The sequence below is a fragment of the Gordionus sp. m RMFG-2023 genome, chromosome 1 (assembly GCF_954871325.1).
Source record: "Gordionus sp. m RMFG-2023 chromosome 1, tfGorSpeb1-WG-v2, whole genome shotgun sequence".
NCBI classification, from domain to species: domain Eukaryota; kingdom Metazoa; phylum Nematomorpha; class Gordioida; order Chordodea; family Parachordodidae; genus Gordionus; species Gordionus sp. m RMFG-2023.
Window position 1 is genome coordinate 30,183,460 of NC_088775.1, and position 26,909 is coordinate 30,210,368.

At 26.8% G+C, this 26,909-nt stretch overlaps 1 protein-coding gene across 2 annotated transcripts in view; it reads right to left on the reverse strand.

Moving 5' to 3' along the window:
• LOC135922678 (uncharacterized) overlaps nucleotides 1-22,984 on the reverse strand; it is a 61,880-nt gene extending 38,896 nt beyond the window's left edge. For both annotated transcript variants that reach the window (XM_065457110.1, XM_065457109.1), the window contains exons 1-7: nucleotides 22,920-22,984; nucleotides 22,222-22,866; nucleotides 22,045-22,180; nucleotides 4,713-5,157; nucleotides 4,314-4,452; nucleotides 4,094-4,222; nucleotides 3,223-3,458 (exon numbers count right to left, since the gene is read on the reverse strand). In XM_065457110.1, the coding sequence (XP_065313182.1) occupies nucleotides 3,223-3,458; nucleotides 4,094-4,222; nucleotides 4,314-4,452; nucleotides 4,713-5,157; nucleotides 22,045-22,180; nucleotides 22,222-22,866; nucleotides 22,920-22,931 (1,742 nt within the window). In that variant the 5' untranslated portion in view covers nucleotides 22,932-22,984. The remainder of the gene's footprint in view (nucleotides 1-3,222; nucleotides 3,459-4,093; nucleotides 4,223-4,313; nucleotides 4,453-4,712; nucleotides 5,158-22,044; nucleotides 22,181-22,221; nucleotides 22,867-22,919) is intronic.
• Nucleotides 22,985-26,909: the final 3,925 nt, after the last annotated feature.

Consider the following 26,909-nt stretch of genomic DNA (forward strand, 5'->3'; position numbering starts at 1 on the left):
TTTTTACCCAACCGGACTTTCTAATTAATGATCTGCATCGGGCCTAATTTTTCAAGCTCGGCCCGACACGAAATTTTTTAAAAAAAGTTTACCGTACCGGCCTTGCCCGAATTTATTTAAATATAGAAATTAAGTTTTATAATTACTCAAAATAAAAGACATATGTTATTTGTCGTTTAGTTTCAATAAATTAAATTAAATATTTAATTTTACATAAAAAATTCAATATAAAATTGAGAAATTTTGATATATTTAAAAAAATTCCAAGGTCCGATCCAACCCATCCCAAATTTTTTTAAAAATATTAGGCCCGGCCCGATTATTTAAATTAGAATTAGGCCCGAACTCAGCCCAAAGCCCGTTCAGCCAGACCAGACTAGACTCGGGCCGGGCCTAACTTTGCAGATCTCTACTTCTAATTCCTTTACATTTCCAAGTATTAGACGACACTCTTTACTTGCCCAAATGTCATATCTTAACATTTGTTTCACTGTTAACTGCTACTGGCCGTAGTTATACATTGTCGTCACAAGAAAGTAAATGTGCTACCGAAAAATTAGAATCTTTTAAAATGGAGTTGTATATTAGATTTTTAAATTTAAATTATATCAATGTTTTTAATATTTAGGGCGCCATATATGAAATGCACAAGATTCTGATTCATATATTCAAGAACTCGAAACTTAATTGAACATATTTTATTAATATTATTCATTAAATATATGTTATATAATAAATTATAAATAAAGTAATAAATTGAATTTCTTTTATCGATAAACAATTTCTATAATTGAATGTAAGCCCCATTTATTGTTATTTTCACTTACAAGATGAATAATCCTATAATTTATATCAAATAGTTCAAGAAAAACTATTAAAAACTGATTAATATATAATTTTATGTCCCCTATCGGGAAAATATTTATACACTTTTATAAACATTTTTATCGATTTTGAGAATGAAGATGGCCGCGTCCCAGATTATTTTTTTTTATAAATATAAAGGAAGAGTTTAATAATGTCTACTAAAAAATTTCAAAAATTGAAGGTCGTATTATTTCCAAAAAATCGTTTTTAGTCCTTTATATATTAAATAAAATGACCGGAAATTGGAAAAAAAAATAAATTTTTTTTTATCTAAAAGTAGAATATTTGTACGTAATTTTGATATTAGATTTGTTATTTACAATTATTAGTTTATAAAATTTGCTTAATTGAATGAAGGCAGATAATGGTAAAAATACGTAATTTTTGCCACTTTGAACCCTAATATCTTCAAAAATATAAATGCTAGGAGGCTAAAATTTTGGCTATTTTTTAATTACATTGACCTTTCTTTGCTTACCAAATTTTAAAAAAATCGAAGGGGGTCGGCCAAATCGTGGTTGATTTGTCATGGAATGACCCTAATTCTATTTAAATAATACTTGAAAACGTTTTAAAGAATTATGCTGGATGGATTGATTATTTTTTGTAAATGGAATAATATAAGTCAAAATTCTAAGATATTTTTATGTAAATGGATTAATATATTCCTAAATAATCAATAAAATTATTTTTGACTAATGGAGATAGAATAACCTCTAACTCAGGTAGCAAAATATTTTAATGATTTAAAATGGTTTAACATTTCAATCAGAGATTTCATGGGGAGGCTTATGGCCCATGGGGTGCCAGGTATAATATTATTTCTAATGTTCCTGGGCCAGGCCAGGTTTTTGGATAAAAAGCCTAAAAAATTTTCATTTAAATTTAGCTTATTAAACTGTGACTAACTTAAAAATATATTGCGTTTTTTTCTTCTAATAATAATAAATTTCAGTATTACAAACAAAGTGATTGCCTAAATACACTGAAATATTGTTTATTTTCATTTAAAACAATAAATTAAAATTTTGGATATGTTTTGCAAAATTTTTGAAACTTATGATGGGTGGGTTTGATTTTTTTTATTAAATATGGACTGGGTATGCAAATTATTTTTACTACTGACCTGGCCTGGAGGCTGATGAATAAATCAAGGTCTACGAAGATCTAATTTCAATAATTGAATTATTTCATTTCTTGTCTGACTTTTTAAAGAATGGGCAAACCACAGATGTGCCTTACTTAAATCATTTGCAAAAAGATTCGTGATAATTGTTGGACATAAGGAAATAAAAAAAGCCATTGTGAAGTGTATATATAGGGGAAATATTAATTAGTGATCTGCATCAGGCCTAATTTTTCAAGCCTGGCCCCGCTCGAAATTTTTTTTATAAAGTTTTGCCCAGCCGGAACCTGAAATTTGTTTTAAAAAATTTTGCTGGCCCAGCCCGAATTTATTTAAATATAGAAATTAATTCTTATAATTACTCAAAATAAACGATATATGTTATATCGTTTATTTTCTATAAATAAAATCACATATTTTTATTTTACATAAAAAATTCAACATAAAATTGATAAATTTTATAAAATTTTTAAGGACCAACCCGGCCCTGTAAAAAATATTAGGCCTAGCCCGAAGCCCGTTTGGGCCAGATTCGGGTCAGGTACAGGCCTACTTTTGTTGATCTCTAATATTAATCCATTTCCGTTGTTATCTTGAATTAAATTTACTATATTTTTGGGATTTTTTAAGAACCCATTATCAAAAATATACGTTACTAGCTATTAGGCCATCAAGAATGACGAGGTATAAGAATTTTCTCATTTATTCAATGATGGGTGACAAATGAATTACGCCTTTATTTGATGATGGATGAATCTGAAATTTTCCTAAATTATGAGGTGTTATTCAGAAATTTATATTTATTTAGATAAGGAGTTATTCTAAAATTTTGCATACTTTCTATAAAAATATGTTAATGTTTAGCAAGAATATATATTTTAGATTATAAATTACAAATACAAATGAATAAAAATTTAGTTTAATATATTTTTGATAGTGCACATAAATTAAAATTACTAAATATATACTCCCGTTAACATATTTTATAATAATGGAAAATTTTAAAATAACCCCTTATCTAAATAAATTTCTGAATAACACCTCATAAGATAAGAAAATTTCTGAATCCCCGTTATTCTTGACAAGCTATCAGCTAGTATGTGATAAAGGCCCATCCCAGGAAAAAATATTTTCGTCTAACAAAAAAAACGATATAAAATTTTCATCTGCTGGTAAGGGGCCAAAGCAACCTTAAAATTCTACAAATTTAATAGTAAATAACGACTGACCTATCCTCGTAATTTTCCAACAGTTTTTTTACATCGTGGAATGCTTCCATAACCTTGAGCTCATATGAGGTATGCATGTGCGCCAGTTCTTCAAGGGCGGCACTAAAATATTGATCCACTAAATCCTTACATGACTCTCGAGCTTCCTCTAGCCCCCGTTTGGCCGTCTCCTGCTGACTGTCCAGTGTAAAGAGCTTGTTCTCATACTGGCACACCTTTCCCTCTAGCAAACGCATCTGGCATAAGTTTTTGCAAAATTAACATAATATAGTTGAACATTTTATTTTCAATAATGGCATTATGATTTAAATTTAAGTCTCAGCATGATCGTGTTCAAAAAAAATTTTAAAGGTGGCAAATATAATATTATTTCTAAATTAAAAGTCAAAAAATAATCGTCTAGCAATCAAAAATTATTATATATAAAATATAAAAAAAATTTCTAATGTAAAATTAAGCTTATTATATAAAACATATTATGGAATAAGCCATTTTATTAGTTATCGGTAGTGTTGTAAAAACGGCCCAATTAAGATTAAAGCCAAGTAATATTATGCAAGTCTCAGAATTTGGCAAATAGAGGTTCAAACCTTTCTGTCACCTATGAGCAAAATATACAAGATTACATAAAATTATTTTGGCTAAAATCTTAATTGGGTCGTTTTAAAAAATCGACACAAATAAGGTCGTTATAACCACTAGTTATTTAAATGAGTTTTTATGGTCCGACAAAAAAAAACTAGTAACCCTACAATGAGAACAAATATTTTTTATAAGTTAAATTTATAAGCTATTTTAATTATTATTTAACCAATGGATTAAAATTTTACTCATAAATATAATTAGACAAAAAATCATAATTAGTTTTTACTTTTTCAGTTGCTGTATCAATGTCTTGTAAAAGATCTTTCTTATGCTTGTCCTCTAAATTTGAATCTAACAAAAGACAGATATGCTGAGGAGGTTGATGTATTTCAAGGCATTGCAGACATATAAGGAACTTTAAAAATATGACAAGCATTGTTTAAATTAGTTTAATAATTCCATATTATGTTTTAATAATGATTTCGATAAATATGATTGATAAAAACCTGACATGAATCGCAATAGTATTTCACTCTTTCACCTGGGTGTTCATTACAATGCACCACACATTTGAGGCTATTAACCAATGCAACAACGTCTTTATCACTATGGCAATTTTTATGGTCCAATTTTTTCGCTATACCACTAATATTTTAATTTTAATATAATAATTGATAAAATGAGAAAAGGTAAAGGTTATTTTTTAAATTAAGACAGTGTAAAAAAGGTGAAACTATAACTCAAAAATTTTATTATTGTGGAGAATGTTATCAATCTCTAAACTTATAAAAATTGTGGTATGTTCCAAAGATGCAATTTTATAAATAAATGATTACTGCATTTTCAGTTATAAGTGTAACAGAAAAAAAGGTATTAGGTATAAATAGGAAAGGTTTAGGTCATACTTAATCTTAGGAGCCGACTCTGCGTCACCACTATCACCATGATCGCTCTCGCTAGCAAAGGATTTGAGAGACTTACCATTAGCTTCTTCATCACGCAAAACTAAAGAGGACGAAGTGGACGAGGCTTGTGATTCACTTTCTTTTATAGTTGGTGCTTCCAATACATCATCAAAATGATTTGGATTTTCTTCACCATCACTTTTAGGAGTTGAAACTGTTGTGCCAGTAAGGCGATTGAGGGCTGCACGAATTTCTGCAAACATCATGACTCTGTGATTTTCAAAACATCGCATATACTGGTGAGCGCGCACACATGCTGGGCATAGATAGGCCCCACAGTCTACGCAACGACCAACAGCCACCTTGTCCTGGTCCCCATGAAGCATCAGACTCAAAACTATTTTGCAGCTAGTGCAATATATCGAATGTTGTTCATTGCTCTTCTCTGGTGAATTAAATAATTTAAATTTTGTTCATATTAATTACTAATCTTGCTAAAGTTACTTTTTGAAAAGTAAATAGTCACAAGTTATTTCGTAAAAATCGCAATGCGTGATTGTTTTTAATAAATACTTAAGAAAAAGTCATAAATTATATATCATTTTATATCCTTTAAAATTCTATATCGGAAAATGTCAAAAAACTATAAAATTCTAAGTGTTTTCTTATTTCTGGTAAAAATTAACATTGAGAAGGAATTTTTTAAGTGTTGATATTGACTAGGAATGTTTAGAACCTTGATATTTAACTGATTAATCAAGAAAATTGATAGCTATTTTTATTTAAATTTTTAATAAAAATATATAATATAGACGGCATTACATTTAAAAATCATTATAATATATATAAAAAATATGTATTGTATTAATATTAAAATAAAAATAAAAAAAATCATTGAGTATAACTAGACCTGTGTGCCGACTGCTTTACCAGCGACGTTTCATTGTTTAAAACGATCTGCTGGTGGCGGTACACTGATTTAGACGCCGCCACAAATCGGCAGCGACATAGTGGCATCAAATATTTTTCTAACTTAAATTTTTAATTAAAATTTTAAATTTATTGGAAACACTGTTAAATAAAAGTTTTACTTTATTATGTAAATTTAGAATTAAAATATAACTATAATTTAGCGATTTTATTAAGTTTTTAGTATCATGTATAATTATTATTTTACTTAAATTTATAGGACATATGATGATCTTTTAGAATTCAGAGTAAGCCCAGCTATGGAAAATACATACACGTTGGGTGACACAGGATATTTCTGGCTAATATTAAAAGTTTAGGAAGATCCAATGCTCTTCTTATCTTCCAAAAAAGACATATTTTATCTATAAGGCAAAAATAATGAATAACACCTTTTTTAAGACTAGTTAAATAGTTTTGTTGTTCCAGAATCTTGTAATAAATTGATGAATGCAAGGTAGCTAATATCTTAAGTCACATTTTTAATTCGTCCATGTAAGGCAATAGAGAGGTAGCCTTCATTTTTATCAAGTGTTATTTGCAAGCATGTTACAAAAGGGGTCATTCCATGTCAAATGAGCAAAAAAATCAAGATTTTCGGCCGACCCCATTCAATTTCAATAAAAAGCTGTAGATTGGTTATATATGTTCCCATTAGATCATAAATGAAATTTTAGCGCATTAGCAATTATATTAGAGGAGATAATCGGGGTTAAAGGTCCAAAAAACGTCTTTTTTTGCTTTTTACTGATGTTAAATAATTAGTTTTTAATTTAAAACTAAATATGATCAAATATTGAATCTAATATCAATAGCTAAGTTAATAATTGTTAATTATGGCAAAAACATCAAAACTAATTTTTTTTTTAAATATGGGTCATCTTATGGTCAGTTGAAAATTTGAAATTAATATTTCGAAATGAATATGATCTCCAATTTTTAATTTTTTTAAGAAATATTATCCTTTTACTATTTTTTTAATAATTTCTTCAACAATTAGCATGGCTGGATATTTATTTAAAAAAATATTGCTATTTTTATACTTTAAAAAAAATAGATGGCACTATATATAATAGTTTTAATATGTTAAAATTTATTTTTTTATTGATTAAAAATATTTTAATGTAAAATATATCATAAAATTCGATTATTTAACTTTGTAAACCTTATTCCCCTGATATATTCGCAGGAAAAAAAAATTTAATAATTTTTTTAATATTTCAATGTAAATTAAAAATAATTAAAAAATCCGACTAACATGAGAACAAAAAAGCTGGATTAAAGGAGTGCAGGAAAATTATTAAGGAAAAAATCGAAAATCACATAATTACCAGGCCTACCCGGCCTACCCTTCATTCCCCCCCCAGACTAAGTCATACCCATCAAGATAAAAAGAATGTTATGAACTTGTCATTAACCAGAAAATTTCAAAGATTTTTAAAAAAATTTTAAGCAAAACAAAAAATTAACTAGTTATAAAATTTTGGGTATCAAATGAATTTGAGCATTCTCTATAAAATTTTTGATCAAAGTTTTTGAATTTTGAACATATATGTTTAACACTGAAAAAATTAATAAAAGTAAGTCAGCTGTTTTTATCTTTTCTTAAAATTATTAAAAATAAACTGATTAGCAAAATTAATTAGCGAATTTAATCGATAAATCACAGTTGCTAAAAATAAAAATTGATTTCTTTAATATTTTTTCACAAACACCGATTCATTTCTTTAACATTTTTCTAATTTAAAAAAAAACTAATTTTTTATATTTTTACTTGTCGTTAAAAATAAATAAATTTTTCTAAATGAAACCTTTAAAAGATAAGCTTAAGTGTTGCAATCCACTGAATAAACCAAAACATAAAAATTTTAAAAAAAATTTAAGATCAGTTCTTCCATGGATGCTTAATATAAATAAAATAATGATTTATATCTTCAACAAAAAATATGTAATTCGTGCCGATACCAGTTAAGTAAAATTAGTCCACACATTCCCGAAGAATTTATATCCCCAATAACCCATAATCAGGATGTTGAAACTATTAACCCTGTATTGCATACTGTGTATCTCAAGCCACATACCACAAATTATATAATAAATATTTTATAAATAAATTTTAAATCAATTGCATGGTGTGTATTTGAAGCCATATTCTATATCTTCGATTGGAATTTTAATTTGGGCCACGTGATCTATTATTTATTTTTAATTTCGCATTTTATTAAACCCTATTTTTAAAAATGGCTATTTTTTATAAAATTTTTCTTCTCAATTTTCTACACATCGTAAAAGGATAAATAATATATTTGACAAATTTCAAAACATTAAAATTAGATAAATAAAAGGTAAAAATTAATGTTTATGAAATTATTTTATATATATTTATTATTTTTGATAATTATATTTTGTAATAATCATACGTTGCTTTAAAGACACATTATGCAAATAAGGTATTTTATTTGAGTTTTATATTTTTAGAATTATGAATTGTGGTACCATACCTAATGATAGTGAAGATTCAAATTTAAGTGAATCGTCTGATGAGGAGTTTCTGTCAACCCAAAATAATGATTTAGGTATATTTAAAATGTATGCTCTTATATAATCTATAAATATCTAGATTTCAATGAGAGTGATGAATCGGAAGAGGATGAAAATATAAATAATGAAAAAGGAATCGTGAGAAAAATGATTTGGAAAAATTGCTTAACTAATTTACCATTAGTTATTCCAAAGTGGAAAGGAGAAAACCCAACGGTTGATAAAGTAAAAAAACCAATGGATTATTATAATACATATCTCAATGATTTATTACCTCTAATTGTTTACGAATCAAATTTATATGCAATTCAATGTAATTCCAACAAACCTTTGAATTTATCGATAGATGAATTAGAAAAATTTATATGAATTATTTTTTACATGTCAATTATTAAACTTCCCAGAGCACGTCTCTACTGGGCCACCAATACAAGACAGGCCAAGGTGGCTGATGTCATGACCCTAAATCGCTGGGAACAAATCAAATCATTCATTCATATAAATGATAATGACAAATTTATTCCACTTGGAAGTGAGGGCCATGACCCACTTCATAAAATTAGACCCTTGATAACTATAACCAATAATATACTAAAATCTTTATCGATAGGGGAAAATATTTGCGTAGATGAGCAAATAATTCCATACAAAGGGATGAGCAGATTAAAGCAATATAACCCCCAAAAGCCCAAAAAATGGGGCTATAAAGTCTTTCTACTATGCGGAGATGATGGCCTTCTCCATAATTTTGAAGTATACTCTGGGAAAATACTACCAGCGGAAGGATTGCCTGATGTTGGAGCAAGTGGCAATGCTGTGCTACGTTTAATTTCTTATATACCACAGCAAATTAATTATAAATTATTTTTTGATAACTGGTTTTGTTCACCAAATTTGCAAGTCGTACTCGCTCAAAGAGGGATATTTTGCGCGGCCACGGTCAGAGGTAATCGACTACCAAATATCAACTTCCCAACAGATAAGGAGTTGAAAAAAAAAGGACGAGGATTTTTTGTTTCAAAAAAAAACAATAATAAACGGGGTTGAATTAAATTCAGTGAAGTGGCACGACAATCGTGCTGTGACCTTATTGAGCACTTTTGTAGGTGCACATCCTCTTATCGATTGCGAAAGATATGATAGAAAAAAAAAGGATAAAATAATGATAAAATGTCCAAACATTGTTAAAGTTTATAATAAATCAATGGGAGGTGTAGATCTTATGGATTCTTTACTTTCATTATATAGAATTCATACCAAATCAAGAAAATGGTACCATCGAATTTTATTTCATGTATTCGACATGTTACTTATAAATTCTTGGTTGCTATACAAACGGGATTATAATAGTATATCAATAGCAGGCAAGGATCGATTAAGTTTGTACAATTTCAAAATTTCGGTGGCGGAAGTCCTTTGCAAATATGGCAAATGCACTTCAAACAATATTCCAAAACGAAAATCAGTTCAAACTGGTTATCGGGAAAAATGTAAAAAAGGACCAGCTCAATATTTACCACTTCAAGAGGTTAGGAAAGACCTCACGGCTCATTGGCCAAAATATAATGATAAGAAGGGTAGATGTAAAATGCCAGGATGCTTATTTATAACAAAAGTATCTTGCAAAAAATGTGGTGTATATTTATGTTTTACGCCCACAAATAATTGTTTTATAGATTTTCATGAAAATTAAAATGTTTAAACCTTTAATATTTGTTATATTTAAATAAAATTTTATATATTTATAGTTTAAAGTACAATAAAAATTATTGTGGAAATAATTGAAATTTGTATCCTTAATTGCATAATGTGTATTTAAATCCACATACCGTTCATCTTCTAAGAAATTTAGAATTTTTTTTAAAAAAGTGAGCCATGAGATTATCAATAGTATCTAGAGAAATAAAAAATCTAGTTTGCCAAAAAAAAATTATTCTAACATAGTACATGCAATACAGGGTTAATGAAACATTACACAATATAGGAGAATCACCAATTAAAAGAAAACGTTTATAGGAGAAAAAATATCCTAAAAATAAAATTCAAAAGATTGAAAAAGCAATAAAGAGTAAGGTTTTAGAAATATCTGATTCCGAGATTGATAGTCCAATGAAAGAGGAAATTCTTATTATATTAAAGGATAACTTTGATACATTATCAAAAAATCAACAATATCAAATTCTTACAATTTTGCCTCAAAGATGGAGTGTAAATAAAATTCAAAAGGAATTCAACGTAACATCATACATGGCAAGAAAATCTAAAATGGTGGTAAAAGAATCGGGAATTCTTTCATTCCCAAAACATAAGGCAGGAAAGACACTAAACGAAAAAACATTTAAACTCGTCAAGGATTTTTATTAGGGATGTACCGATATTTTATATCGGATCGGATCGGGCCGATATTTCGCTCATTTTAAAATATCGGTTATCGGCAAATATTATAAAATTTTCCGATCCGATATAAAATGGCGCTTTTAACAAAATTTAAAAAAAATTATATCTAAAAAACCATTTATTTTTATAAATAAAATCGAAATACATTTTTATGTTTAATTTTTTTAATAGAAATAATTAGTTAATAAACATTCTGCAATATAGTTATTTTTTTTCGCATTCTGTTTAAAAAGTGTTCATTAATCTCTTCAGTATCTGTTTTTAGTGATGCTAGTGATATTAACAGTCCCCATCACCGCCGACATATCTCTGATATAAAAAGAAATCTTCGATATATTAATTTTAAATATTAATTTCAAATTTCATAATATATTTTTTTATTACTAATTATGTAAATAGATTAATGTTATTACTTATTATATAAATAATAGCAATTGAATTGAATATAAACTATAACTAACCATTATAATATATTTAAATGACATATGTTATGGTATAGTAAAATTATAGATGTTGTACTAATAAAAAGTATATTAAAAATTATAACCGGTATCTTTGCAGAATACAAAACTCGATATGATATCGGATCGGTTATCGGCCGATATCAATTTAATATCTGAAATATCGGATCGGCCTCCAAAAAGTGGTATCGGTACACCCCTAATTTTTATAGTTCTGATGAAATAAGCCGACTCATGCCTGGAATAAAAGATTGTGTATCTGTTAAAGGCGAGAAAAAACCAGTTCAAAAAAGACTTATATTAAATAATCTTAAAGAAATATTTAAGATGTTTAAGGAAGAATACCCAAATATATCAATTGGATTCTCTAAATTTGCCGAACTTAGACCAAAAAACTGTATTTTAGTTGGAGCTAGTGGCACACACACTGTTTGTGTCTGCACTATTCATCAGAATGTGAAATTAATGACAAATGTAATAGCTGAAATTACAGCAGGAGAAGATTACTCTATAAATTCTTACAACTATCTTTTGGCGCAAATTATTTGTAATCCATCTCAGCCAAAATGTTATTTAACAAATTGTGATCAATGCCCTGGTATAGAATCTCTTAAGGGACAATTATACCAATTGTTTCAGAGAAATCGTATAGAATATGTCACGTTTAAACAATGGATCACGGTGGATAGAACAAATCTTGAAACTATTAAAAAGTCCGTTGATGATTTCATCGATTATTTATTAGAAAAAGTTTAAATTTTACTGCCTCACTCGTTTATAGCTAAACAACAAAGTTTATTTTTGAAGAATTCCAAAGAAAATTTAAAAGATGGGGAATTTTTAACAATTCTAGATTATTCTGAAAATTATTCCTTCATTTTACAAGATGAAGTTCAGGGATTTCATTGGAACAACGTGCAGGCCACTATACATCCATATGTAGCATATTATAAATCTGGAGAAGATTTAAAAAATATAAATTTTGTTATTATATCCGAATCATTAAACCATAATACTAGTGCAGTCCTCCTTTGCCAAAAAAAATTTATTAATTTCTTAACAGCCAAATTTAATTCTAAATAAGAAAAAATAATATATTTTTCAGATGGAGCCGCGTCTCAATACAAGAATCGCAAAAATTTTCTGAACATAAGCTTTCATAAATACGATTTTAATATTCCTACCGAATGGCATTTCTTTGCCACTGCTCACGGCAAAAGTGCATGTGACGGTATCGGAGGAACTGTCAAAAGATTAGTCCAAATAAAAATCAAATCCTAACCCCATTAGAATTATATAATTATGCAAAAGAAAATATTAATGGAATTCAATTTGAATATATATCCAATCCAGAATATTCGAAGGGGAATTAGCCCTTCGTAAAAGATTTAATTCTGCGCTGCCCATACATGGGACCCTAAAAATTCACCGGGTTATTCCCATTGATCAAAATAGACTAAAAACCAAAATATATTCAAATTCTAAAAAATATAATATAAATAAGTTTCGTTTTTAAATGAAAAAATTATATTTAAAAATATTAATGGATATGTAACATGTGTATATGATGATAAATGGTGGTTAGGATATATAATCGATAAATATGATACAAATGAAGAAGTAAAAATCCGATTTTTACACCCTTTTGGACCTTCAGCCGCATTTAAATTTCCCCTGAAAGATATTTTAGTGTTACCTAAATCTCATATTCTTTTGCTGGTCAATCCTTCTACTCCCACCGGTCAAACATATATATTATCTCCTGAAGAAATCTCACAAGCTAGCCAGGCTTTGTATTTCTTTAGATGAAGTAAGATTTAATTAATTTATATGATATATATAAATTAAAATATTTTTAATCAACAAAAAAAACGAATTTTAACACAATAAACTATTATATATAGCGCCATCTATTTTTTTTAAAGTATAAAAATGGCAATTTTTTTTAAAATAAATATCCAGCCATGCTAATTGTTAAAGAAATTATTAAAAAAAATAGTAAACGGATAATATTTCGTAAAAAAATTAAAAATTGGAGATCATATTCATTTCGAAATATTAATTTCAAATTTTCAACTGACCATAAGATGACCCATGTTTTAAAAAAAATTAATTTTGATGTTTTTGCCATAATTATCAATTATTAACTTAGCTATTGATATTAGATTCAATATTTGATCATATTTAGTTTTAAATTAAAAACTAATTATTTAACATCAGTAAAAAGCAAAAAAAGACGTTTTTGGACCTTTAACCCCGATTATCTCCGCTAATATAGTTGCTAATGCGCTAAAATTTTGCTTGTGATCTAATGGGAACATATATAACCAGCCTATGATTTTTTATCGAAATCGAAAGGGGTCGGCCGAAAGTGATTGATTTGACATGGAATGACCTAAAGACTTTATCTGTCGCAACATTGTTCACTTATTATTGCCTGTTTTTAATATTAAGGATCCAAAATGTTTCCATGCAATGCTTGGCACTTGCAAGGATAGGCTGTTGCAATGCTGCATCCATTATACATGTTTTAGTCCTGCTATGTATATATTAAGATTTCTTTTATAAAAAAAAAAAAATTTTATATGAGTTGTGGATTTCATTAATAAAATATTGTATTACTTATATAATTTGGTCTTATACAAAAGTTTTGAAAAATCAAATCATTGAAACTCCAAATAATAACTTATAACTATATTAAGAATACAGATTATAAAATAAAACCTTTTTTAAATTTATCTAAAATAAATCTTTTTAGGATTAACAAAGGAATAGGATTAATTAAAATAATATAATATATAATACTGTCAATACCTTTTTGTATTATTAATCTAAAACATATCAAGTTGCAAATCAAATATCTTTATACAAAATAATGTTTATTAATTTTAAAAAATAAAATCGCATTTTTTAAAAATTTAAAATATATTCAATATTATTTTTCTTCTAATTATAATTCATAAATATAGTGTTGTTAAACAACTTAATTTGAGTCGACTTTTAAATACGGCTAACTCAATATTTTAGCCAGAAAAATATTGCACAAGCCTCGAGATTTTGCTAATAGATGTCCAAACCTTTGTGCCATCGATGACCAAAATCGTCAGGCTTGCCTAATGTTTTTCTGGCTAAAATATTTAGTTAGCCGTTTTTTTATATCGGAAATTGAGCCATTTAACAACACTACATAAATAATGTAAAATATTAATCATGCCATCTAGGCAGTGGTGTGTTGAAAGCCGACACTTTTTGGAGGCAGGGTTAGATTGATCATAAATCACTGGCAGCAGCGGACTGGTCTGAGTATAACCAATATTATGTTTTGAAGTGATATGTAAACAGGAAGCACATATAGATATGATTATTATTATGACATTATTTTGTATAATAAACATTTAAAATTTTAATATACAAAATATTATAAAAAAAATATTTTTATCATATCAAATTTTGAGCTCATTAATAGAATTTCTTGAGGCTATCATTTATAAGTATATTTTGCCAATGTTGTGGCTACTATCTTTATTATTTGATGTCACTTGTGGGGTAAAAGAAGGTGATGGTTCATGGGAATGTAAAAAAGAAATTTATATCCCCAAGTACTTTCATCCTGTGTTAAGTAGTGGCTAATAACCCTAAATTATAAAAAAACGTTTAGAAAAAAGACCAGTCCAGAATGTGGTCATAAATAAAAGACCTATCATGTGTATTTCTTTTTAATTATCTCAAAGATGCTTAAATAGTTTTCAGACTATGTGTACAAGTACATTTGGCTCACCCCATTAACTCCAAATTTATCACATTTTTCTTTAACATCTAATTATATGGAAATAAGAAATATCAAGTGTAGCACCGTTAAATCTTCAACATTATAAGGTGATGCCCTTTAATAATTTAATATGAATAACAAGATTATATACCTGATCAGTAATGGGCTAATATCAATATATCACCAATATCCAATCAGATCAGCCTCCAAAAAGAAATATTAGTAAACTTCTAATTAAGGTAAATAAGGAACTAAGAAAACCAATAAAATATTAGATGGGTGGGTGAATAGATTATTTTAAAAACACCATTGGCACAGGTGAGTTAGAAATTTTGGAATGAGCAAGTAGGCATTTGTGTTAAAAATAAAATATTTTTAGATGGGCAGTAGGATAATTTTTTAAAAAATTATTGGCACAGAAAAGTAAGTTAAATTGGAATAATGAGCAAGTAAGCATTTGTGTTAAAAATTAGTTATTAAAGGACTCTAAGTACACTATCATTGTCACTATGTTCAACAAAAGTATGGCATCTAAAGGCCCATGATAGACAATTTTGCCTGAACACTCACCCTGTATTTTAATTTATCCATCATTTATTTAAAAATTTTGGTTAACCCACCTTACTTAATTTAAAAATTGATTTGTGGTAATTATCTATTAATTAAACTCATAGCTTACCAGAAAAATATAGCATCCCTTACCATATGGATCCAATACACCCTTTATATAAAATAATAAAACTTTTCTCACTATTTTTACAATATGGACACATTATGTTTCATGCATATGACTAATTCCATGACAAATCACCCAATGATTTGGATAACCATTTTAAAAATAGATGAAAATTAATATGAAGGATAAATATATTGTATATTTTATGAAAATCAAAATTCTAATGCTCTAGATCAAATATCTGAGGTTATGGTCTTGAAAGTTCAATGAGGTTTCCACTTTTAAAATATTTTAAAATAATCAAAAAAAATTTATTTAAATAAATATATTTACATTTTGTAGGCCTTAAAATTCTCCTTAAGAAAATGCAAAAATTATGCATTTTATATTACAAATAACCCTTCATATTTGTATAAAATTATTATATCATTGGCCTAGAATTGGAGTGCTCCACTTGCACAAAAATGATAAAATCAACAATAAAGTTTAAAATCAAATATAGGAAAGCCTTATTCATCAATTTTGACAGAACTATAACTTTGGCAAAAATTAATATTTTTTAATCTAGTATTATTTTTATACATATTGGGAATAAATAAGTGATTATCCACTTCAAACTCAAAAATTTTAAAAATGTCAGGTGGAGCACTCCAATTCTAAACTGACAATATATACTTTAAAAAAAATCAAAAATACCATTTTTTGTACTCTAATAAAAAATGTATTATAATTATTTTTAACAATAATTAATTTTTGATTACTAAATTATAAAAACTAAATAAAATTAATTATCATTTCCTCCATTAATATTTTACTTAAGGGTCATTCCATGTCAAATCAATCACTTTACAACCCGACCATCTCAGATTTTGTTAAAATTTGGTATTTAAGTTAGTAAAGTATTGTAAGTGACGAATCCAAAATATTAGACTCTTAACTCTATTAGAACCGGAGATATAAGGCTTCAAAGTGGCTCAGCTTGGTCATTTTTTGAAAAAAATGAATTTTTAAAATTGAGATAACTTTTATACTAGATGCACTATGTATATCTATTATGACTCATTTTATAGCCCTAAGTAAACTCTTGAACGTATGTTAAATAAAATTAATTTTTAGTTTATATATTTTTTTTAAATTGCGGTTAAAAATTTGTGATTAATTTTTTAAAATGTTAGACTAAAAATTTTTTCCCAAATTTCAGATTTTGTAAAGATTACCAAGAACTGTTCATATAAAAAATTTCAGAGTGGGCCCAAAAATATTAATTAGAGAAAATCTCATTTTTGAAAAATCCGCTAGATGGCGTAAGTAATTTAAAATATCAATTTTAACAATATAAGTCAAATTTTTTTTATTCCATAATAAAATATATATCGAATAATTAATAATAGTAACCTTAAAATAATTTTAATTAAATTTCTTTAAATTTAATTTATATATTGCCAAGTTAGATTCATCATTAGTTAAAGTGTATGTTCTTCCGGTGGCTGTCAAGGGGTTGACAATTGTGAGAATATCATATATCGGAATAATTAGAATATCTGGTATTGATGGATAATAAAAGGATTGAGAAGGTCCTTTTGGATGTAAAAAAATTACCTTTATTTCAGCATCGCTAATAATATCTTGAATGTATGCTACCCACCATTCATTATCATATAAACATGTAACATACCCTTTAATATCTTTAGTTGATATTTCGCTTATTATATTTTGTATTTTTTCTAATTTCGCTTCAATAGCACTGAAATATTTTTTTATATTTATTTGTGATAAATTAACAGGATAGACTGCATGAATTTTTTGAGTACCAGGAATTGAAAGAGCTCTTGCAAATCGTTCCGCTAAAAATTCTTGCTCATCTTGGTATTCTTTATGGGTTGTATAGGAAAAATAAAAATTTTTTATATTTTCCTCAACAAATTTAAAGAATTCATAGGGAGATTTTATTTGATTATCATAAGGACGTTGTAAACTGGCCCGCGCAGCCAAGCGTTTAACGGTTCCCCCTATTCCATCGCAAACATTTTTCCCATGGGCAGTAGAAAAAAAATGACATTCTGCTGGGATGGCGAAGTCTACTTGATGATAACACAAATTTATAAAATTTTTCCTATTTTTATATTGAGCCGCGGACCCATCGGAATAATAAAAAATGTATTTTGGATCGGATAAAAAGTAATTTTTTAGAAAATTTATCAATTTTTTTGGAATAAATAAAATAAACAAGTGTTATGTTCCAGCGATTCAGATATGGCCACATAACTTATATGATTTAATACATTATTTACTTTATAATATATACCAAATGGATGTAGAGTAACCTGGGAAGTGGCCCAGTGATAACTTTGGACTTCATCTTGAAGTATAAATGAGTAATTTTCAGAAAAATCACAGATAATCAAATAATGATTATGCTCTAAATTATTTTTAAGATTCTGATGGAATCTGTTTTGTTGTTCAGTAATAAAAGCATGGCGAATCAAAATAAATATTTTTTCAAATAAGTAATTAAGAAATTCGTCAGCTGTTTGCGTTAGGGTTTCTAGACTGGTTCTATCTACAGATATCCATTGCTTGAACGTTATCCTGTATATATCATGTGCAATTGATAAATTTTCTAATTTAGCCCTTAATTCTTGGTCCCCCGGACATTCATGACATTCGCCAAAATAACAGGCTGGTAGGGGAGATTTTTGGAATTATGTCTTTGTAAGTCTTTATCTCAAAATCCTTATTTTTTGTTAAAGTTGCTAAATTGCTACCTATTAGCAACTTAACATTCTGATGGATTAGGCAGACACAAACCGAGTGAGTGCCACTTGAACCTGGCATTATGCAATTTTTAGGGCGCAATGAGGCGAATTTTGAAAATCCGATTTTAAGAGAAGGGTAGATAGTTTTGAAATTTATATAGATTTCTTTTAAATTATTAAGAATTAACCTTTTTTGAACGTTAATCCTTTCATCATTTTCAATTATAGAAACGCAATCTTTTTTTCCGCGTAATAATCTACTATATTCGTCATTTAAATAGAAACTTTTTACAGTGTCAACTGTGCCCTGATTTATGGTTTTACCTGCTTTCGGATTGGGGGTTGAAAGAATACCCTTTTGACCAAGAATAAATTTTGAATTACGGATCAACAATAATGGATAATTATTTTTCATATGAGTTATTAAATCTTCGCTACCATTTGTATTCGTTTTGGGTTGAAGAATTTTGGCAATCGCGGTTGAAATTCTGCCAAGTTTTTTCTTGGGATATCCTTTCTCTTAGTCTCTTTTTTTTTATTGGTGAATGCCACATTTGATCTAAAGTAGAATTTAAAGATTCTAAAAAAATTGTAGGGATTTGCGCATTATCATTATTATTTGGATAATTATTTTCTATATGGATGGAGTTTAGGAAATTATTTGAGGTTGTAGCTATGTTACTATCCTCTAAAATTGAAACATCTTTCTTCTTTTTATATAAAGATTTGCGACATTTAGGACAAATATAATCTCCTTTGTTAATTTTATAATACATTGTCATCCAAATACTGACTTTACAAAGTCCTTTTTTGGAATAATGATTTGGCAGATTTAATGGATTTGTACAAAACATTTTAATAAAATATTAATAAATTTTAAAATTTATAAATTTTAGGAAAAATAACAGACGATAAATTATTGGAAAAATTTTTTCGAAAAATCGATAATTTAATTAAAATTATTTTAAGCTTACTATTATTAATTATTCGATATATATTTTATTATGGAATAAAAAAAATTTGACTTATATTGTTAAAATTGATATTTTAAATTACTTACGCCATCTAGCGGATTTTTCAAAAATGAGATTTTCTCTAATTAATATTTTTGGGCCCACTCTGAAATTTTTTATATGAACAGTTCTTGGTAATCTTTACAAATTGTCTGAAATTTGGAAAAAAAATTTTAGTCTAACATTTTAAAAAATTAATCACAAATTTTTAACCGCAATTTAAGAAAAATATATAAACTAAAAATTAATTTTATTTAACATACGTTCAAGAGTTTACTTAGGGATATAAAATGAGCCATAATAGATATACATAGTGCATCTAGTATAAAAGTTATCCCAATTTTAAAAATTCATTTTTTTCAAAAAATGACCAAGCTGAGCCACTTTGAAGCCCTATATCTCCGGTTCTAATAGAGTTAAGAGTCTAATATTTTGGATTCGTCACTTACAATACTTTAGTAACTTAAATACCAAATTTTAACAAAATCTGAGATGGTCGGGTTGTAAAGTGATTGATTTGACATGGAATGACCCTTAAATATTTAAATCATGTCAAGATTTCTTTCAGTGAAAAAGCCAGGTGAAAATTTTTTGGGGGCATTTGCCAATATTTTGTGCTCTAACCACTATAGTAGCCAACATAAATGAAAAAAATATTTAAAAATTTTTGCCAAATTTATGATTAATACGCAACTGAAAGCATTAATCTGAAAATGTAATCAATGTTTAATTCAATCCATTCAGTGTAAAAAGAAGAAAAAAATCGCCCCCCCCCCAAACCTCCCATTTTTTATGATCACTCAATATATCTTATTCTATGTTAAAATTCAATTTAATTAAAATATTAAAATACTTTAGTATAAATAACACCCCTTTATTTAACTATGTATTTATTTTAATGATAATATACAATTAAATAATTTTCAAAATGTAGAAATTTTATATAGATTATATTAAAAATTTATTCTAAATAACTATATATATAAAAATAAAATTACAAAAAAATATGAGTATTTTTAAAAAAATTCAGGCCAGGTTGGGTCGGGCTTTGGAATTTTATTTTAAATAAAAATATTTGATTTTATTTATAAAAACTAGATGCCATATAAAATATATCTTTTATTTTGAGTAATTATAAAAATGAATTTCTATATTTAAATAAATTCAGGCCAGGCCAACAAAACTTTTTCAAAAAAATTTCGGGCCAGGTCTGGCTTGAAAAAATAGGCCCAATGAAGATCACTAATTCTTATTGCAAATGCAATATTTTTATTAAAAATAGTATAATATATAAATATTATGACTAAGAATTCATTATAATTACATTTTGAATATAAAAATTTTATGACTAAAAACATATAGTATAGCAATTTTATGATTTGAATTTATAAAGAGAGGACAGCTTTTCTCTGAGATTTGAATAATACATCTAGAATTAAATTTTTATCTAGAATAATCTTCTTATAAATATTTAAAATTCATTTAAACAACTTTCACCGATACTATTTCTTAAATAGGTTTTTAACCTTTCAAAGTTGAAAAAGACCTTTCATTAGTGCATGAGCTAATCTGTAAGGTAAAAAAATAAAAGGCAATGTTTTGATATTAGGCAGGGAATCTAAGTCAAAGAGTACTCTATTCTGTCAAATTTAGACCAAAATTTGATATTACAAAGTAACTTATACAATCCTGATAATTCAACAAAATAAAACTGAGATTTTCTTGAAATCCTCTCGCATTTCAAGCGTATTCACACTCAACTGGCAAAAGAAAATAAAAGCTGTTTAAAATATTGCGACTAATAAATCTTTCCTTTAATTGAAATAAAAATATAACTATTAAGAGGTAAAAATATTTATTTTATAAAAATCCTCAATCATAGATGCATCAATATTTAAGCGATGAACTATCTAGAAACTACTTTAGGTTTAAAATTTTTAATCCCAAACATATTAGCGATTACCTTTACTTTCTCATTATATTTACCAAATTAAATAATTTTTCTTTTATTTAAAAATTATAAAAATTAATTAAAATTAAAAATTTTATTATTAAATTTATAAATAATAATTTATTTAACTATGCCAGAAAAAATTTACAATATATTTTTGGTTATTTAATATTTTACATATAATTTTTAATATATATTTTTAAACCATGTTATTTAAAATTGAAAATTCTTATTTGTTTTTTTTAAATATATTTGATTTTGATATTGTATATAATTTTATTTATAAATTGAAACCATTTTTTAAATAAAATTATTCGCAATAAGAAAGAAATTTTTAAAAAAAAAAAATTTGAGGTTTTGGGGGGGGAGGGGGTTCAACCCCAAAACCCCCCTTATATATGCCACTGATTTCTTTATTTCTATTATCTATGAGCAAAGAAAAATAATGAATTAATCTAAACATTAAACAACCCTAAATAAAAGCTAATTAAATTAATATTTTTAATTCATAAATATCCCTTAATTATATTAGCTTCCAAGATTAAAAATACAATTTTTCAATTATGGGTTTCCTCATTTTGATCATATTCAATGTTAAATCACCTTATAATTCCAGAATAATGCATTTTACAAAGCTAAGGATGTTTTTATGTTTACACTAAAAAAAATTTCAAGAGAGTTAAGCATTTAATAATATAATGTAATTATTTACTAACTGAATATTTCATATTAATGTTTGAAAGAATATAGTGTATATGTGCAAAATAATGTCTTTGTTAAATTCTATTTAGTAGTATACCTTCAATCATATTTTCTTTAGATATAGTATGAGATTTTTTTTGTAAATCATTTAGAGTAAGGATATCATTTATAATTAAGTCTTTCGGCAACATTTTGTCCAAATTTTTGACTATTTCTTCTTCTTCAATTAATATCTAAAAAATTCAATATTATGGATAAAACACAATTAATCTACCTTGGTTATATTATGACATATGGGACATTTTATATTAATTGCATTAGTTTGGTCATCATTGATCTTTAATTTGGTTTGAAAAAATGGAGAGATATTTGAAGATATATGATTATGTGTATTTATACAATCTTCTCGTAGTATATGATTGTTATCATTTATATGGTATAAATCATTGCCTTTTGTTAAATTATGTAAATCATCTAAACTTCTTGCAAGTCTAAATATGCATTCTAAACAAAAACTGTGTAAACAAAATAGTATCCTAGGATCTGAAAACTTTTGATTGCATAAGAAACATTTTATTTGAGATGTATGCATAAAATCAAAATCGTTATTGGTATCAAAGGCGTCATTATTTTTTTTGTCCATTTCACATTCATCCATTTCATTTGTAAAATGACTTTGATAATTATTATGCTTATGGTCATTTAATGATATACCATTCTCTAATAATTCATCTTTTTCATATGCATCATAAATTATATTTTTATAGCCTTTATACTCACTATCTTGTGGATTAAGGTTATCGTCATTGGAAAAGCCGTTATTATGTTTATTTATATTCGCTGTATCTTCATTTTGTGGAGAATCATCCGCACATAATTTTTTGGCAAAAAAAGATTTAGTTTCATTCTGTAACATAACCTGTAATAAAACTAATATGTAAAAAAATCCAAAAATGGTAAAATAAATTATACTTGATATTTCATAGATGAAAGTATCTAGTATTTCATAACACGGAAAGAACCTAACAATGTTGACTATAATTGCAAATATCTGTGGGAAAATATTTATTTCATAAATTCTAATTTAGTTTTAGTTGGATTCTAAACTTGATTCTTTTTGCGTATTTCTTTATTTGTGCACACACATTCAAATAATAACATTACTGTAATAACTTTTTGTACACTTTTTAATTTACCATATTTAAATCTAACAGTATTATCGTCTTAGCATTTTTACCGTCACTTATTTTTTCCCACACACATTCTTATAAACATCGAACACATTTCTATCATAAGAAATGTGAAAAAAAATAAGTCGGCTAGTTACTGGCTCTTGAATTATAATACACATGTATTTAATACTTTCATGGTTACATTTTTAAATATAATTAATATTATAAAAGCACACAATTCGAAATATATCCAGAATATCCAGTGGCGTAGCCAGGATTTATCCAGGGCAGGGGGGGGGTTGCCAATATTATGTGCTTTATTATTGTCAAATCACTATTAGTGTTGTTATACGGCTCTTTTTGAACCAATTTTTAAAAAGGACCAACTCAATATTCGTCCTGAATAATATTAAGTAAGGCTGTAGATTTTGTTTGTAGAAAGAATAAAGGTTTGAACATCTATTAGCAAAATCTCAAGGCTTAGGCAATATTTTTCTGGCTAAAATATTGAGATAGCCGTTTTTTAAAAATCGGCTCAAAACGAGCCATTTGACAACACTACACTACACTATAGTAGCCAGCATAAATGAAAGAATATTAGTAACAGAATTTTGGCCAAATTTATGATTAATAAGCGGCTGAAAACATTATTCTAAAAATTTTATCAATGCTTAATAAATTGTAAATTAATCTATATAGTGTAGAAAGAAGAAAAAAATTTGCCCCCCCCCCCCAAACCTTCCATTTTTATGATCACTCAATTTATCTTATTGAGTGTTAAAAATAATAATTTTAATTAAACTTTAGAGAATTTCATTATAGATTTTATTTATTTTTAAAATAATATGGTATAAATAATATGGTATAAATAATATGGTATAAATAACATCCCTTATTTATTTTAATGATAAAATACAATAAAATAAATTTCAAAATGTATAAATTTTATACAGATTATTATATTAAAAATTTATTGTATACAACTATATTTAATAAATATAATTCAATAAAATATAAGTAATTCTTGTACGGTATTTAAGAAAAATATAATTTAACAATTATAATTAATACAAATGAATCAAAATATAAATAATTCATATTGCAAATGCAATAGTTTTATTAAAAATAGGCAGCGAATCTAAAATGCAATTACACATAGAAAGGGCCTGCAAAGCATTTTTTGGCCTCAAAGATTATTCTATTTTATCAATATTTTTATACCAAAATACGACATCACAGTAACTTATGCGATCCTGATAAATCATCAGAATAAAATAAGATTTTCTTAATATCCTCTCATTTCAAGTGTAATCAACAATTCAGACTCAACTGACAGAAGAAAATAAAAGCTTTTTAAAATAAAATTGTGACTAATAAATCTTTCATTTAATTTAAATAAAAATGTATAATAAATATTTATTTTATAAAAATCCTCAATCGTAGATGCATCAATATTTAAGCGATTGAACTGTTTAAAAACTACTCTAGGTTTAAAAATTTAAATCCCAAACATATTAGCTATCTCCTTAACTTTCTCGTATATTTCATGAAATTTTCATCCACATTATCTTTGATATTTGTTATATTTCAACATTGCCCTTTGACCTATTCATAACCTCCCTTAAATCCAAATCAATTTTTTGTAAAATTTTGCTAAAATCTTATGTATAATTTAATAAAAAATATACACATTGAATTGATATTAAAAATGTGGCTTCGTAATAGCCTGCAAAAGATTTTCAGCATCTGAGGAATCCTTTAATTTGCTTGATATGTAGGATTCGAGCGCTGCAAAAATAACTTCATATAATTCGATGAAAAATCTCACTGATTGTTGTCTTTCAATAAAAATCTTTTTAGTTTTTTTAAATTATTTGAATCAATATCATAAACGTTCGGTTAAAAGGTTGCCTCCTCTTGGATGGTGTGAAAAAGTCACAAACCGACGATATTGTTTCTATATTTTAAAATATATTAGAATTATAAAAAGATATCTATAATACATAATAAAATCCAATATATTCCAATTAAATTGAAATATATTTACGTAAACTGTTCCGGATGTATCGAATTTCGCATTCCTCATATATCATCAAATTTAGGTAATGTGAACTACAGTAACATATGTAGCTGTGCTATAAAGCTCTCTAATTCTTGACTGCACCCCTTTAACGTGACCAATCAGGGAACTCTATCATATCCTTCATTAGATTTAAATTTAAATCTAGGCCTTAAATGGATGCTAAAACTTTTTGGCTAACATCTATGATTTAGTGTCATGTAAGTTAATAAATTGAACAGTGTTCCTTCATTTTGAAATCTCCTGATTATTGCTCTATGTTACCAACATCGAAGTCTCATCTTCCAAAATACTAAAAAATGGTGATGCTTCACTTTTGAAGAAATTTCTTTCAATATGAACCTATTTGCATATGGTTATTATTTCATTTTGAATACTTGGACTAAGGTAGGGTAGGTGGCATTTTTAGCAGAGCTTTCAAAAAGCTTATCATTATTATTATATAAAAGTTACAACAATTCCTTGAAATTCTCTTCATTATGAGAAATTTATTTATGAATTGAAACCGTTTTTTAAATAAAATTATTCGCAATAAGAAAAAAAATAAAAAAAAAGAAGATATTCTAAAAAAATTTCAAAAAAAAATTTCAAAAAAAAAATTTCAAAAAAGTTTTAAATAAAAAAAAATTTCGAAGGGTATGGGGGGGGAGGGGGTTTCAACCCCAAACCCCCCCCCCCTTGTCTATGCCACTGAGAATATCACTACCAATAACATTCCAAATTTTGCACCATAGCCACTAATTAGCATTACCATCTTACGATGCTTTGCCTTCAAGTCACAGCAATTGATAATTAGTATCCTCATATGCAAATAAGCTCGTGGGGAGGGGGGGGGGGAATTTGCAATGTTGACTTGTTCTCAGGATACAAAACAATGGAAGAACAATATAATATACAGTGCACATGCTTTAATTAAAATGATATAGAAATATGTAAAATATTATTATTTTAATTAAAAAGCAATGTATTTTTTTAACATAAATTTCTCTCGATACAGACCAAATTTTCAGTAAATCGCTTCAAAATTTTTAAATAATTATACCAACCTTATTCTCGTCACTATAGATACAAGGATAAACAGGAATTTTTAGCTTGGGGAGGGGGGCAATGGCATCCTTTTTGGAAGGGAGAAGGGTACTATTTTATTAAAAATAAAACAAATTAGGCATTTATATAAAAAATTTTCAATTTTTATTAAAAATTTTTAAATGTAACATGAATAGAAAATAATGCCATAATATAATGCCACGATTTTTATTTTTAAATTTTAACATAAATGTAGTGTTGTTAAAAAGCCCAATTTGGGTCTATATTTCAAAACGGCCTGAGATTTGGCAAATAGATGCCCAAAAATTTCTACCAGCCATGAGCAAAATATACATAATGTTATTTTCATTATAATTTTAATTATGCAGTTTTTTAAAATCGACCGGAGTCTGGCTTTTTAACAACACTTCATAAATGAATTAAAAGTTAAATTCTGTGTTTTTCTTTTTTCATAGGCCATTTATTTTAAATTTGTTTTACTTTCTCGTTAGAACCCTCTTTAGTATAGAGAATGAGGCTTCACAAGAAGTGGTTGATACTCCAATGATGATGGCTGTTGAGTAGCATTTATGCAATTCTTTAAATGGAAGACTATACTTTTTTATACATAATATTTAGGATATTTTCAAAATTATATGTTTCTTTAACTTCTGTAGCTATCTG